The sequence below is a fragment of the Calonectris borealis genome, chromosome 10 (genome assembly GCF_964195595.1).
Source record: "Calonectris borealis chromosome 10, bCalBor7.hap1.2, whole genome shotgun sequence".
NCBI lineage: Eukaryota > Metazoa > Chordata > Aves > Procellariiformes > Procellariidae > Calonectris > Calonectris borealis.
Window position 1 is genome coordinate 9,193,485 of NC_134321.1, and position 16,817 is coordinate 9,210,301.

Below are 16,817 nucleotides of genomic sequence, written 5' to 3' on the forward strand. Positions count from 1 at the left end.
ACAAACACACGTCCTTTTGCTGGTGGGGACGGCAGTAGCACAGGTCCATGCAATTTCCTGGGTCTCCTCCTGCTTCTCAATACTTCCAAAAGTTCAGCAGTGACTATGATTAGACTGAATGAAATAAATGCCTAAAAACTAGTTAGAGAATATGGACTTGAGTTTATGAGGGCCTGACTCGGCATCCCATCCTCATACTGTGTGACGTTTACCATGCTTGCACAATATGGGTTTGGTAACCAGAGGTGGAAAACTACTTTCACTTCATTGGAATTACCTCCAATTCATAGCAGATTTATAGGTCAGAATTTGTCCCAAACAGGTAACGAGGTGCAAACTTCAAAATAGTCACATTAGGTAAATACCACCAACTAAATCCAGTTGGTTATACTGGAACAAAATAACCGATGACTTCAACAGCAATCTTTCCTGGCTGAACAGAGGATGAACAAGGACTCCAGGAGCTGACCCATAGTTTGGGTTTTTATAAAAGACCAAATTCTACTACAGTTACTCATAGTCAGCACTGTTTTACTCCTACTCAAGGGGTATGTGACTTCTCAGTGTGACTAAGAGGAGCAAATTCTGGGCCAACAAGAGTAAAATAAGCTGCAGATTATAAGAAAAGCCTGGAGTTAGAAACAACTGCTTGTATTTTCATGTCATTCCTGGGGGACTGCAGGCAGCTTTTCCTATTTAATGAAAACCTAGGAGGGTCCCGCCCCTTAAAGGCACCAAATCTGTGGTGGTTAGAATCATCTGTAAATGTCCAGTCCCACATTGCTCATACCTGGTGGCAAACTGGTATTTCCCTATTTATTCTGATACATTTGAGCATTGCATTTACCTGACATAACAGTGTCACACAGATGTTGCACGGTCCCTAAGTATTAATACACAATTAACTTTAGGAAAACAACATTTTATTGGTGGATTATTAAATCGTACCTCAAAGTCTTCCGAGAACCCGTGCTGGTTATTAGAATACAGCTCACTGATGTGTTTAACGAACTGCTTGACTGGAATTGCTTCCATATCATCTGTAGAAAGAAAGAGATACTCAGAGTTGGTATTTGTCTCATACATAAAATTTCAGCTACAAACTCAGGAGAGAAAGTCTTCACTCAATATCACTTAGATCTGAGTTCCCAGGGGCACAGCTAGTTCAATATGTGATAATAAGAAATCTTGATGAATCTGGCCAATTTTGAGGTAAACTCTTCATATTATATTTCTAATTCTAAGCAGTGCAGTTATGAATACTGAGAGCCTATTCCCCACGATGATAATTTACAAAGTCCAATTGAAGTTCAAGGATTGTTTAGTTCTTGTTCGCAGTTTGAAGATGGCTGTGGATGGGATGAAGAGGCCTCCTCTCCTTCCACATTGTATAAAAAGACAGAAGGGACCCAAAATATGAAAGTACAGTTGACAATTGCCCCTAGTAAGTTTTTACCAGATTGAGCAGAGACACAGGCTTTTCTCCTGAAAGTTATTAACCTTTTCCTTTTTACACAACGATGTAGAATCCAAATGGACTTATCCTGAAACTGTCTCTCAGCAAAAGAACAGGCAACACAACACCCACACTAATTTGAGTTCTCTCTCATGCCAGACACTATTCCTAACATTGAATATGTATTCCACTGGACCATTTGTTCTTGCTCAGCACAGTGCAAATTCCACCCAATATACCAATATATCACCCACAGACGTTTTCTTAAAAGAACGAAGTCAAAGGCTTGAATTGAATTAAAGACAAACAAGACTGTTTCGAGCACCTGGGACTCCGGACAGATTCTAATAAAGCTGGGGTGTAGGATGGCTGCCTTATTTCTGTCTCTTTCTCTCTCTCAAAAAAGGCCTAGATGTTGTGATAACCACCACTGCAGTTGGTAGAAACACTGTGCTTGCCAAGATTCATTAGTTAATATTTTCAGTCTGGCATTTAGAAAACGTAAATTGCTATACATCTGTGATTACTTTCAGCATGTGAAATAATCTAGTGCCTGATGGCTACTATTGTCTGATTGCATGATTTTATGGCAATATTCTTGTATTTATATATTCCATTTAATATTCTTCTGAAGATCGCATCCAGTTTATATTTACTCCCAGTAATTCAGTGGTGTATTTTTGCTCCCATTTAGCAGCCATATGGTTTGGTACTACAGCTGCATTATAATCTGGATTCTCTTCCTTTTAAACATCTACATTATGATAGAAAAAATCCAAATATTTCTACAGATACTTAGCAAAATTTAACGATAAATAAATAGATGTGACATTTACTGTATTCAGAGTGAAAGATCTTTGGCAGCTAAAACCTCTAAGCTGTCACATATGCTTTTCTTAGCAAAGGGTATGAAGATCTGTATGTGTAAATGAGGTTCTACTTTGGCAAGAATTTTATAGATCCCTGACAATCTGATTTCTTTCCATCTGATGGCAGTTAATATTGACCATGTCATTACATCTCTACTCTTCTTTTATCAGGTAACGCTCTAAGGTGGCTTTTTGCATCTATTGACATTTTCAGATCTCAACCAGCTCTCTTCTATTTTATTTACAAGAGCCAATTGTTAAAGATACGTTTGCAATCTGATCACCTCCCAGTATAGTAATGCTACTTTAATTAACCACATGCTCATTTACTGAATAATACAGAATTCAAAACATTTGACAAGTGTATGCTCATCTTAGCAAAAAGCTGCAGCATGCAGAAATGCTGGCACTTTACAATATTTAAGTGATAACATTTATTCTATGTAATATTGAGAACATCATCGTCTCATAACAACATTTGTATTAATATTTTTGCAGCCAAGACACTTGAATGGAATGATCTATAGGAACAGCAGTCAATAGCGAGAGCCTGTAAAACAATCTTTCTTCTCCTGAAAAGTAACCCATACATCCTAGATTTCCTTGAAAATAACTTGTGCTATGATAGCAATTTCACATACTCTCACAAGAAAAGTTCCACAGTTATCATTTGGTTTTTTTCTTGAGTAGTCTAGCTCAACTGAGACCAACCGAGATCAAGGATTCACTGCAGCAGACCAGTATGTCCAATTTAATTTTGCAGAAGGCAGAATTTAATTTTAATTGTGATCTGTGAGCCAAAAAATACATTAGAGATAACGTGCTCTCTGGTCCATTGAATTCCCACCAATTTCAAGGATGGGTCTGCACCAGAGATCCACGGCAAAATATGGTTAGTTTTCTTTTATCATTATCACTGCATGGTGGCAGTATGTCTCCACCTTTACAGCCACTGCTAATTCACTTCTCTGTTCACTATCCCTTATTGTTTCTCCTCCCTTTTTTCTCTTCTGCATTTTCACTTCCAATTCCCTCCAGAAGCCTTAATCCAATGCAGTTTCCTACCCTATTTGATAACATGGGCAACAATTAAACATTAAATAAATTAAATAGGAAATACTGTTGACATATGAGCTCACTGGGTGAGAGGGATGCTGCTGAAGCTGCCCTTAAACTCAGGAAAACCATGTTGGAGCAAATGTAATTGTTTCATATTAGGAAGATTAAAATCAGAACCACAAATGTTAGAAACTCAAAAAACCGCTTATGATTTCCAGCTCTCAAACTGCTGGGATAACGTGGTCCTACTGACCGTGCAAGACCTGGCAGCTACTGCGCCGAAGCCAGGCGGAGGCCACCCCGGAGGGACTCGCGCAGCCCGGGGGGGACAGGCAGCCCGCCGCTGGGCAGGACGTGGCTGCTCCCCGGCTGCACGCCCCGCTTGTCCCCTGTGATAGCCACAAGAAAGCAGCTGTACGTAAGATATAGTCTAGTACACTAACCAATGGAACAGAAAAGTGCTAAAGTGATGTGGGCCTGTATTCTTCTATTCATGACCTCCACCTCCAAACGCCCCCCCAGGACACAAATTACTTTAGCTGGGGTATGTGCGTGCTTAGCCATGGGCAGCTTGCCAGACCTCTGGTAAAATATGTGCTAATATACCCAGCACTCCTGAACGATACCTGCTTTCACGGCGTTATTTGAAGATGGCTGCGACCTTCTCTAAGAAAACCAACAGATGTAGCTAGATGCACAGAATATGCTTTTCCTTGCTCTATTGTCAGTCCAAAGGCTTTGGTTAAGCCTTCTTTCCATCTTAAGACAAATAGACTTCAATGACTATAATTCTTTTAGTCGATTGAAGAGATTAATGGAATCCTATAATGGCTAATTAGGAGCTCTCATAGTCGTTCTGTGCATATTCCCTTTTGCACCATATACTTTTTCCCATCCAGAAGCTAGAGTGACATTTGATATTTTCAGTATGATGCTTGCATTTTGCAAGACCTACACATTATTCAAAGAGAAGAGGGAAATGTTTTAATAACATGCCTTCACCTCTAACACCGCAGATATAATTACAGTTCTGTCTAGCTTGGGTTTAGCCATCTGTTTTATCAGTGTCAATAAAATGATTCTGGATTTACGTCACTACAAAATATGAGCTGAATCTGGCACGATACTAACGTACTAACCCTTTGTGTTATGCAGAGAAAGAAGTAATCTTAGATGGACAGGGGCAAAAGTCTCCAGAACTTTTAAATAATTGTATATATATTTATTATATTATATTGTTATAAATAATATAATTTATTATATATTATATATAAATATATAATTTATATATAAAAACATATAAAAATTATATAGAATTTATATTATTATAAAGAATATAATTTATAATAATATTCTTTATAATCACACACTACTGAAGCTGACAGGTGGGGGTATGTTTAATTACTGTGCCAGATATTTAAGACTTCGGTGGAGTTCCCATCTTCACTTGCTGGTCCAAGACAAGTGTCTGAGAGGAGTATCAAAAACACAAAACTGACGGGGACCACAATGGAGGTCATTTCCTGCCACAAAGGGAGAATGCCAAGAAGAAAGTCAAGTTTGTTTAAAAAAAAGATAGAAAAGGAAAACCTTCAGTTACACCTCGTTTTCTAAGAAATGACAATTGACAATGCAGAATACTCAATACATTCCTTCAGAAGACAGCCACCTTCAAAAGAAGCTCAAAGTGTGTAGAAGCAATAAAATTAGAACAGGGTTACATTTAAAGTTTGGATAATTAGTAATCCAACCAGGAAGGATTTTCCCCTATCTCCCACTTAATAAGGTGCCTTTGTAATGTTAAAGCAATAGGGGCCAATTTCAAAAGAAAAATGGGATATTGCATCAGAGATGGCATTTCCACATAATAAGATCTCAGATTCATTTTGATTCATTTACAGCCCGAGAGCTCACTAGATAGTTTAGTGGCATTGGATTGGAATAGATGGTTTTGGGTTAGGAATTAATCCAAAAGGTCAAAACCAAAGTGCTTCCTCATATTACCCTTGTCTAGTTTGGAGTTTTGGTGTTTCTGAAGACCAGATGTTTGATGCATGTGAAGAAGTCTTGGAAAGAAAATTCTCCCATGAAGAGCTCTCTCTTTCCTTCTTTTTGTAAGTACTTTCTGTTTTTCAGCTATTATCTTACCCAGTCTACTAAATCCAATATACTGCTTGTATCTTATGCCTTCCTTTTAATGTGAAAGCTTATTCCATTTGTTAGTCACTGCGCTTCAGTCTCTCATTTGCAAAGCCACCTGGATTCATATGCCATAGCTGTCACGTGGCTTGGCCCATCTGCTCCAACAGCAGCCACTTACTGCACTGCTCAGCAACCCTGTGCCATCCCTTGCATCTCAGGAGCACCTCCATCAATTCTCAGCGTGCTCTTCACAGCTGGCTTCAGCCAAAGGACGAGGGGATTCTCCCACTCCCTTCTCCCTGCCTGTGGGGCTGAGCAGTGAACTGAATCAGCCTGCTGCTCTGGCTGATGACTATAAGAAAGGATTAATTGATTTGTGGGGAAGAAGGATTAGTTGTCAGTGGGATAGATGGGTTGATCCTACTCATTAGCATGAGGAATAGTGAAGTGACAGGGCAACTGCCGTTTCTGAAGGCAGCACAAACCGAACTTGGCTTATGACAATCATGAAACCAGTGGCGTTGTTCGTGACATTAATCCTGGAGAATCCACTCTCAATAGCATATCTTCAGTTCTCATCTTCTGCAAAAAAGTTTTCCCGATTGGAAAGGAATATCTACCAGTAGGATCATAGTAGGACTGGATTTGACCTCTTAACTCACTGAAAGATAACATATCTGACAAATGTTTTCCCATATCCATAGCAAACAAGCACCCTTCTGTTCCCAGCAGCACTCAACCATGGGATGTCGATTCATCTTCCACCCTCTTATTCTCCACTGCTGGAGAGAACATTGAATGCAATCCCAGGATTTTTTTTTTAATATTTATTTTATTGTTAACCACATTCAGTGGGGTCCATGGGTTTTTATTTTTTACAAAGAGGGATGGAAAAATTCTGCAAGCAGCTGGAATATCTAGCATCAATATTTAGGACACATATTACTTAAAACCGAGTCTAACAGCCATTCCATAAGCTATAATACATATCAGAGTGAAGGTTGCAGAGCTATAGCAAAAGCTTGCCTTCACGTGCAGCACTGCAGCAGAAGTAACCATGCGGGGTATGACTCCAACAGATTCATTTCCACCACTAGCAATGGGGCACTCGTAGCACAGATTTAAATAGGATCTATGCAGCTGTAGCACGCAATATGAGAGCGCACAGTACTAAATGGGGATGTAAAGCCTAAATATGCCTGTATTTGGTCTGTCTCTAGAAGAGTGGCTGATCATAAAGAAGATTGCAAGGATTAATAGAACACCCTTGGGTAAAATTCTGCCCCAGTAGAGGTTATTGAAAAACTCCTATCAATTCCAGTAAGGTCAGGTGTCCGTCTCTACAGAGAAGCTTAGACAAAAACCTCTAAACTTACAGATTGAGCATATACTCCAAAGTGCACACACTTACAGGGACCAGAAACTTCACACGCAGCTCAAATTTTGGCACTGATTGAATTTGAAATGTTTGAGCAGGCAACTCCACAGCCAGATGCTGCCCTAACTCATGCGAATACTCCACGAGTAATTCCACACGTAACAAAGGGCGGTGCCCAGCTTTCTTCAAACCATTTTAGATTTAATGCATTTGAATTACACACGTTTATATAGTCAGAGCCTTTAATTTTGCAGTATACTGGCTTTCCTTGCTTAACTATTTAAAATAAGAATGCAACTGAAGCCATTGTATTTCATTTGGAATAATTAATTTTTCTGACTGATCACATTGCTTGCTGTATAAAAAATGGCCAGAAATATAAGAACAGTTTTATTTGTATAACATGAGTATCAATTAATTTATGATAAAACAAAGTCATTATAAAACCCTTAATACTGAGAAGATGTCTGCTTTCTGTGGAGATCATATCTGCATAAATACTAAAAAGGCAATACAGTAGGTTTCATTCTAGGAGATCAAACTACCTGCTGAAGCCGTTTAAGGCTGGCATCGTCCTGAAGTCACTGACCTCAGTAACTAAGACAAATTATAAATTAAAATAAATTAAGATAAATAATAAATTACTGAGAGTTGATTATTGGGGACACTATTCCTCATTAATGCTCACATTTTTGTAATCATGTGTTTATGAAGTACTGTTTTAATAAAAACCACCTTTCAAAGTGAAAAGGCACGGAAAACACTTTGAATACATTTGTAAGTCCTGGATAGGTGGGCATGTTGAAAGAAAAACAAGAAGTCCTTTCAGCAAGATAATTACTATCTATTTGTTATAATCAAGTCAAATGAACACAAGGGCAGCTTTCTGATAAAGGGGAGACACATGAAAAAGCAGAATATGAAAAATCACCTGTGTAATATCGTAGCTACATTAATCTCTCTTGCTTCAAGATTTAATCTACTGCAATGCTATTAGCCATGTGTCAGTCAGGAATATAAAGATGTTAATGATAAAATTTTATATGTGTCAAAATAAGAGCTCAGTTTAAATCTGCTTGTACAAATCTTAGATTAGGTTATCATTAATTATAAATGTAATAGCAATACACTTCTTCCCTTTAAGCAAAAAACCAATTTCAGTCCAAGAGAATGAAATAATGTGAATTTTCCCTTAGCACAGACATTAAACATGATCTTATTGGGTATTGCCTGCTAAGGAACACAATTTTAATCTCACACATTTCCATCCTCAGGTCCCAGTCATGCCATCAATTACGTACATGCCTTACATTTAAGCACATGGAGGTTCAACTCCAGGGCTCTGCATCCCAGTGTGACAGCTCTCAGAAAAGGATCTACCCGCATTTCATGTGGTCACCATGAAAACATGTTTTTGGGTGATTTAGCCAACTCCTGAAGCCACCGTTACAAGTACCATGGTTAGATATCACACCATAAATTCTTCAGTGTACTGCAGGAGCCAGGTTGGTAGCAGAGAAAAAGGAAGGTGGATGTTCCCTAAAATACCTTGATATTTTCTTGGCTTCAGAGGATGGCTGTGTTTGCAATATTGCATTCATGAATTTAATTGAAGCTGAAGATAGGTACAATTCACAATATGGTGCTGGAACATAAATCCGCAGGGAGCAGAAAGCAGAAATAAAGTCTTAAACAGCTGAGGAGCACTACCTCTGTGCTCAGTGAAGAGCTTCATGCCCTTGAGAAATAAAACCTCAGCCGCAGTTAGCACTGTTCCCTGTGCCTCGCCAGCCTCTAGCACAGAGCATCACTGTGCCCAGGACACTGTCACTGTAGTGGCCACAGACGTGTCCCGGTGCTCTGCTCTTTAGCTCTTGGGGTGCAACTCGAGACAGCTACAACTTAGCAGAAAACAGTAAGATACCAAGCCTCTGTTGGGAACCTGCAGTTTCCTTGTCAAATGAGGTACCTCTTGTTACAGTCTCTTAATAGAAACAATTTGTCACAGGGTGGATGCCACCAGAAGATATCAGAAGTGCAGGAACTGAGCTTGTAAAAAACACATCAAGTCTAACCACTGATGTTCATCAGGAAAGGTTCAAGGCAACCATGGTTATTGAAGGAATAAGGAAGAAGGTTTCAAAATTCTGCAGAGATTTAACAGAGGCCAAGAGTTAATAAGATGGAGTCTTGATGGGACTCCTTCTTGTAACCACAAGAAGACAGAGTGAAATGAAGGAGGGTCATGGCTGCACTGGCCTTCACACCCTCACATGACTGCATGAGGTGGACAAGACACCTTTTCATTGCAACGTACTTGGCTACTCCACTATTTCCTGGGCTCATGCACCCATACTGAGTCATTCTTGCAGAAGCATGAGAATGTTTCTCCATCAGATTCTGCCACTAGTTATTTCAAATACACTACTCATAAACTCCAGTACTAGTTAAAAAACTAATTTGCTGCCATTTAAACCTAAAACTGCATGCACCTTGATCCAAGAACCAGGAAGTGCTGCTTAGTCTTGTAGTCTAGACACGGCTGAAATGACTGGCATCATATCTGAGACATTTTACTTATACTAAAAATGGTGAAAGACATCTGGAATAATATGTAAATGAATCAGCTGCATCGGCCAGCTGTTGTGTTCTTTATGAGCCATGCTTCTCTGGACTGTGGTCAAGACTATGCAGAGTTTGGAGTTTTGCCATAGGGTCAAGCCTCAACTATCTCTGTACCGATTTGCAACAAGTCCTGCTGACACCAGTGCCACAGCGTCCATTGTGCTGGGCATGGAACCCGAAAAGCCACAGCAAGCTCCAGAACAATGCACCACCCGAGAGCAGGAAAGCTCTGAAACAAAAGATAGGAGAAGGAAGGTAGAAGTGGAATTTGTGCTAGTTCCACTACTTGACGATATCTAAGTTGCACAGAGGTGCACTTCTTCACTGCTGTCATGGAGCAGGTCTTGCGATGAAAACAAAGGAAAACTGATGGGGATGCATTTTGTTTTGCAGTGCTGAAAACATACAGGTCTGCAGCTATGACGCTGCTGTTATTCTTACTTATCCAGCTCTGCCGAAAAGGATCAAGTCCAGAAATGTTTTAACCAGATACTGACCCAGCTATGGAAAAAAAAAAACAAACAGGAACAGGAGCTGATTTGCTGAGAAAGAGATCTTGCCAAGACCAAATGTTATAGTGAAGAGATCCAGGCAAAGATGATATGGACGTGGCCAAAATTAACTGAGTGTGGAGGCAAAGAGAGAAGATATGGAGAAATAATTTTGTTGGGCTGAATGGCAGAGGAGTTTCAGAAATCTGCCATTGATTACAGATGCATTACCGTCAGGTGCAAGGCTTATGTGAGTTTAGATTTATACCTCAGTTGTAATATCCAGTGGGTGACTCAGTTAATGATATCTCCTTTGTCCTGTGTTTCTCTAGATCAAGCAGTGCAGATAATTATGAATAATGATAATGATTTGGGTCTCAAAGCAAATTTGCACACATAAGCACATGCCTATGGGTGATGTGGCTTCACGCACAATAATTAAGCATGTATGCCATGGGAAGTGAAATAGAAAATGGGTAAAATCATTCCTTTATGAGAAGATTTTTTTTAGATTTTGGACCTGAAAAGTTGTACTGTGTGCCCACTGCAAGTAGCTGGCAGATTGATTTTAGAGTTCATAGACCTGAGAAACAGAGGGTTTGCCTAAACAAGAGCCGAATGCAATGCAGAAATAAACACAAAAGCTACCTCTGAGCATGCCGACACGTCACGGATCAAAGCGGTGGCATGCAGAGACACCAGAGCCCGCTTCTGAAACCTCTTGAGCTGCGTCAGGACGTCGCTGCGCCTGGCTCCCAGACACCTGGCAGAGCCACCCCACACCTGGCCCAGGACCAGCCAACCCAAACCCGCTCAGCGTCCTCCGACCGGCAGCTCACTGCATGCTGTAGTTGGGCCCAGGCACATCTACTAAACGTCTTCAGACACACTGCACTGAAGTGCCATCAGTGTGGATGCTCGCACATAATCGAGAGAAGTTGGTCTACTGAATTGTAGGAGGTAGATCCATGGTTCCACAGGGATCTATTCAAATATCTTTTGTAAGGATAGGGTTCCACAAGTTAACAAGGTCACTTTGAAAAACTTGCTTTTGTGAAAATGCCACTTATATTTTCCTTCTAGGATCAACATGGCAAGTAAGACTTTCTCACACCCTCTGGCAGCTTCCAGAGGAAAAGTTCAGAGGCTTATAATTTCATCAGTTGCAATCAGTTCAAAGGAGAATTTTGTCATTTAATGTTTTTAAGGCATTTCAGTGGGCTGCCTATGTGGGAGCAGCAGCTGATGTCAGAGAAGTGTCATTTAGCAACAGGTATATGGGGAAAACAGGCCTCTTCTACATCTCCAAACAAGGAAAACGCTTAGGAGAGCTTCAAGATCTTTTCAGGCAGCATCTTTGGAAAAAGCCAATGTAGCTGGAATTTCTCTCTACTAACTTTGAGCCTCATTACAGACTCCCTGTATAGGTAATAGTTAATACACACAGAGAGGGGCACTTCCAGAGGGTTTTGGCTTTTGATGGCCTGAATAGCTTTACTGTCAGTACCAAGATCTTCGAATTCATCAGTTCATTCTCTCTTAAGACCTTCTACGCACAATTCAGCTTCAGATTAAGGCACCTCCATTTGGATGTCTGTATGCAGGTGTCTGAATGTTCAATTGTATCGACAAAAATCTTGTCATTAGATTGGGAATTCGAGGGCTGGATTCACCTTTGCATCCAACAAGACTACACCTCTGTCTAAGGCCCAGTTCTCCACGTGCCTTAGAGCTCATCAGCAGTCCTTGCAGATTTTTAACTACAAAACTTCTCGAGGTGTCTTGCAGCCCTTGCTCAGCAGGTGCCTTAATCTGCAGTGCCCATTATCAGGGGTGAGCAGCTTTCTTAATGTTACTGAACCTGAGCAGACCACAGCATGCACTGCAGTGATGGCTGCATCACGTCAATCCCAAAGCTGCTGTGGTCCAACAGCTTGGCTTGCTCTAGTCACGGGAAGATGTCCCCCAAAGTCAGTGTTCTGTTCTCAGCCACTTGTTACATGCTAGAATGGCTGCTGGAGAAGCATTAGTGTATATGCTGGCCTTGCGGTACCTGCCACCTGAACAGTTTAATGGAGCTTCTTCAGCCTATATAACAATTTATATGAATGCCATCCAGTCTTTAATGGACTAACCATCAAAACATCCCTGTGAAATAGGGAAGAATCACTGTCTCAACACCACAGATTGCAGCATGAAAAGATGGAGCTTTCTGCTGGTTTCTTTATCTAAGGAAAATTTATCTCAATTACAGTAAAAAAACCTATACACTGGCCAAAGAGGGGAGAATTTCTCCCCTCCCACTGCCTTGTGCATGTAATACCCCAGGTTTTGACACTGCTTTGCACAGGATCCAGGTTAGCCCACCCTCCCCTTCCTCACAAGCTCTAAGGAGGTATCACACGAGAGCAGGCATGGTGGGACCATTAAACTGACTGCCAAAAGCAGCCCCAACAGGCAAGTGCTCCTTCTGGTTTTAGAGTAGGAAGAACAGACTTCTCCAACTATCTAGGTTCTTTTGTGAAAACTCATTGCAGGTGGTCTAAGACTAAAATCTCATGTTACCCTAAAGGAGAAGAAGGGTAGCTCCTTGCTGAGGAACTGAAGTGGCCAGGATGTGCATCTTAGTCTGCCACAGAAAGGAGAGGAGATGATAGCATGTTTTCTTTTATTTTCTGTGGCACAGCATCAGACTGCAAGGCCTAACATTTTCTGTAGGAATGTAATAGCTAAACTTTCACATTAGTACCCATGGGTATTTTGAAAGACTCTTTCTAGAAAGGGTAGTTACACATCTACTGAATAAAATCAAGGAAAATGTAACTGGATTCTTTCATTTTTCTAGGGCACATGTCTCTTCGGTGTCTCAGAGATGGCTTTGAATGCTTTTTGGTAAAATAAATCTAATTAGCCGCAGATTGAATCCTAGACCAATGACACAAATTACAGAATAGAACAAGAAAACTTAAAACACCTTGAAGCAACAAGTACAAGCATTTGACAGACTGAAGTCAATACAATATTTTGAGTATCTTAATTCTGCCTATGAAACGGAGCAACATCAAACAAGGCAGTGGCTGCAAAGGCCACTGTAACACCAACCTGCTCTCTGTCATCACTGCTTAAAGGGAGCTGGATCCTGCACTTAATAATTCCCAGGGGAAATGCCTCATGAAGAGAGAATAGCGCTGAACTCTGCTTCCAGCTTTGCTCTCAGTATAGCTGAGAGGAGAATTTGACCTTTGGTAACTTGATTAATACCAAGTTAACAGATGGCTTTGGACTTTACTTGAGATTGTTTGCTTATCCCTGTGTCTTGCTGTCCCCTCCAAGACCCCGCAGACACCACCTCTGCAGATGCTGAAAGTGGGGGGCAAGTCCCCCAGTCTCAAGAGACCAGTGGAGCTGCATATCTCTCACCCACAACCTGCCCTGATGGGGCAGCTGTTTTCACCCTGGATGCAATGCCTTAGTGTTTTTAAGAAGCGGTGCTCATGTTTTTGACATTTTACAAAGGTTATTCTGAAATTTCTATTAAAACAATGTGGGAGAGGTGCCTATGGAAAAATACAACATTGGCACTCAGAGCTCCATTGCAAAGCACCTTAAATTAAATGAAGCAGCACTGGTACAACAAATTTCTACCAAAAAACATGATTTACCACAAGCATAACCTTCTCTTCTTTATGTAATTAGAACAGACTCCAAATAGCACAAATAGAGGAGATTAAGCCCATCTTACCTGGAATAGGTATAATGGGAATACTTTCATTGGGGACCACACGGGGTGAACTGCTGTCCTCCACATAGAAATGGGCAGTCTGAAAACACTTTCTGTTAAAGGAAAAAGAAAAAAAATAGATTCAGGGTGTGAAAAACTGCCCTCTGAAAAAATAGCTGAAAACTTTTGCACATGTTCTGCTTCTCCATTTCTGCTCCATACTTTCAGATGTTGTAGTTCTAAAACATCGACGCATGAAAACATATGTGCGTTTTCTACAATTACAATTCTAATTCCGGATTCTGGTGTGCTCTAATTCATTGACATCTGACATCCACCCATCATAAATGCCTCTGTATATTATTGCTAAGTACTATTGAATATGAAATTATACTCACAAAAGTTAGAGGTTGCAAAACAGGTTTCAAATACATCATTCAGAAAGAAACTTTGCACACAAGAAACATATTCAGCATACAGTTCAAGCCAAAATCTACCTAAGACACTAGCATTTCCAGGGAATACACACTTACTGTGAAAGTTTCTGCTGTGTAACAGCCTACAGACAGTAATACAGCATCTGTAACTTCTGCATGTCATGATGTTCCGCTATGAAAGTTATCCTTCAAACATTACGTTTTTTTGTTTGTTTGTTTTTTTAACACTAAAGGCATATAACCCTCATCCCATCCTCCTCCTGCAAACTTGTATTACATATGCTGCTACAGAAAAATGCAATAGACACTTAGCTTGGGCCCTAGGACTCATCTCTGAAAAGGCCTATAAAGAATAGGAGAACTTAAATCCATCTGACTCTTTTTTACCTGTATTTAATGCAAAGCAGAGAGCACAAGCTGGTCATCACAGAAAAGGTACTGAGCAGAATAACATCAAGAGATCCGAGGAGACTCTGCATGGTGATGTTAATTGAGGCAGGGTTTTCCAACACCAGCGTCACTGCTCATTGCTGACTTAATGAGCTGCTTGAGGCTGGAACTGAATATTTAATGCGTCTTGCTTGGTGTGAGCAGCTATTGTGGCAGGAGAAGGGTCTGCTCTCATCTGTCGGGGTGCTTAACAATAGCTTCCCATTGCAGAAAGATCCCCCTCATTGCAGCCCTTAATGAACTGCTCCTCAACACCTGGGCAAAGTTTGCAGGCGGCCTTGTGAACTTGCCTTTTGTCAAGTTGCCGGTTCCCTTGCTGAAACATATTTGCACGTAGTGGCTTATAAGTTTTGCCTTGCAGTCTGCTTCTCTGTAATTCGGGCATTGTGCTCTCCATAGAGAGCCCACTCTGCAGAGCTGGCTTTGCTGACTTTGTCAAAGTAATTTGCGCTCCCTTTGTTTTCAACATCCATACATGCCAGAGAGCAAAAAAGTCACTGAAAAATCAAACCACTCTCTTAGGCAAAACCAGAACCTAAAATAATCATGGGTGCTTGCTTGCTATGCATTTGTACTTTCTACTGCACAGTCACAACGCTTTATAATGCACGCACATGCTATGGCAGCACAAGTACAACTTAAGACAATACAGAAGCAGGAGAGAGCGGATTTCACAGCATGGAGTAATTGTCTCAGAGCAGCTTTCTATTTTCAGGCACGATGTCTTGCATTGTGCTGAAGTTATTTATTTAGTGAGTATGCTTTTGTTAAGAAACACCATAAGGTGAATTCACACATGAGGATGCAAGATGTGCAATAGTCTCACAGCATTTAAAAACATCGGTTGAACTCCCCCCACCCTACTTACTCCCTGTTCTCATTTTTTTTTGGCAGCCTTTATTTTGGACAATGCACACCCTGGGGGCACGCAGCAGAATAGATCAGTCACACATAAAGAAGAAACTATGAATATGAAACAGGCAAAATGTTCCTGATTTTGATGTATTTGGGGCTCTTTCCCTTGAGTCAATACTACAAAAATCCTTGAACGGCTTCTCCCGGTAATGAAGGCCTTAAGAAGGTGTTTGATAAAAAGACAGACCTTTATGTAGGGATTTACAGGATTTTTTAAGCTGATGATACTTAAGAAAAGCAATTATTTTTTGTAATTTGTTATTTTATACTCCGAGAGGCTCTGATAGGCTGGCATTATGGTTTTTTATGCAGCCATAAGACAGCTTTTTCTTAATAGCCTCAAAATATGTAATTGTGTTGGATAATCGCGTTGTGTGGTATTGTAAGGCCCATGATGGCGATAGCTGAATACCCAGTCCAGCATATCTCTGCTGAGCACAATGTTGGGATAACAATGTATTAAATGAATATTTCACATAGTAAAGTTTTCTGCAATCATTAATGTCATTAACAATTCTGTATTTTATTTCCGGAAGACTTTCTATAGCTGTTTTAAAAAGGCAGTCACCATGGAATTTGACTAAAGGTTTTCTCAAGTCACAAACATCATGCTAAAGTACCCTCATATATAATACAGCATGCTCACTACTTTACAATGCTGGATACTGGCACATTAGGTGAAGACACGCCTCTCAAACTCTTTTTTTTTCACTTGCTCATAATTGCTGTAAATATTCCAAGTTTAACCTCTACAGCTGAGCTAGCTGCTCACAGACCATCGCATCCCTGTCCTGGTAACTCCCGCCGTGTCTCAGGGGCTCCCGGGGACAGCAGAAGGCAGCACTGATGGGACTACGCAGGCTCAAAATTGAGAGCAGGATAAAGTAGATTGATCTTTAAAAGACCTTTTACGATAGGTTTCACAAACTCGCTGGATTAATTTTCCAGCAAGTTCTGCTTACTGTGTCTGTTTGCTACTCTTGCAGCTCTCCTCTGTGCAGCTCCAGGAGGGAGCACGCATCTCGGGGTGCCAGGCAGATGCCTCCAGGCCCCCAGTTTGGATATGTCCATTTTTCAGCCTGGAACTGACTGGGTAAGGAAATGCCTGGGCCCGGGAAGAGCCTTTTGCAAACTTGTGTCTAGTTTGTAGTAATAAATACTGATAGTTGGTATCAAGGCTACTGAAAGGCCTTTCAGGTAATTTAGTATCTGCCTTCTTCCCCAGTTTAGGATGCTCCTTTCTATCCCCTGGCATTTCCTCTACCCATTACCTT

At 40.7% G+C, this 16,817-nt stretch overlaps 1 protein-coding gene across 1 annotated transcript in view; it reads right to left on the reverse strand.

Annotated features, from left to right (window-relative positions):
• Positions 1-16,817, reverse strand: part of PTPRG (protein tyrosine phosphatase receptor type G) — a 415,889-nt gene that overhangs the window by 30,512 nt on the left and 368,560 nt on the right. Inside the window, exons 14-15 of the mRNA XM_075158716.1 lie at positions 13,763-13,854; positions 949-1,040 (exon numbers count right to left, since the gene is read on the reverse strand). Coding sequence (XP_075014817.1) covers positions 949-1,040; positions 13,763-13,854 — 184 coding nt within the window. The remainder of the gene's footprint in view (positions 1-948; positions 1,041-13,762; positions 13,855-16,817) is intronic.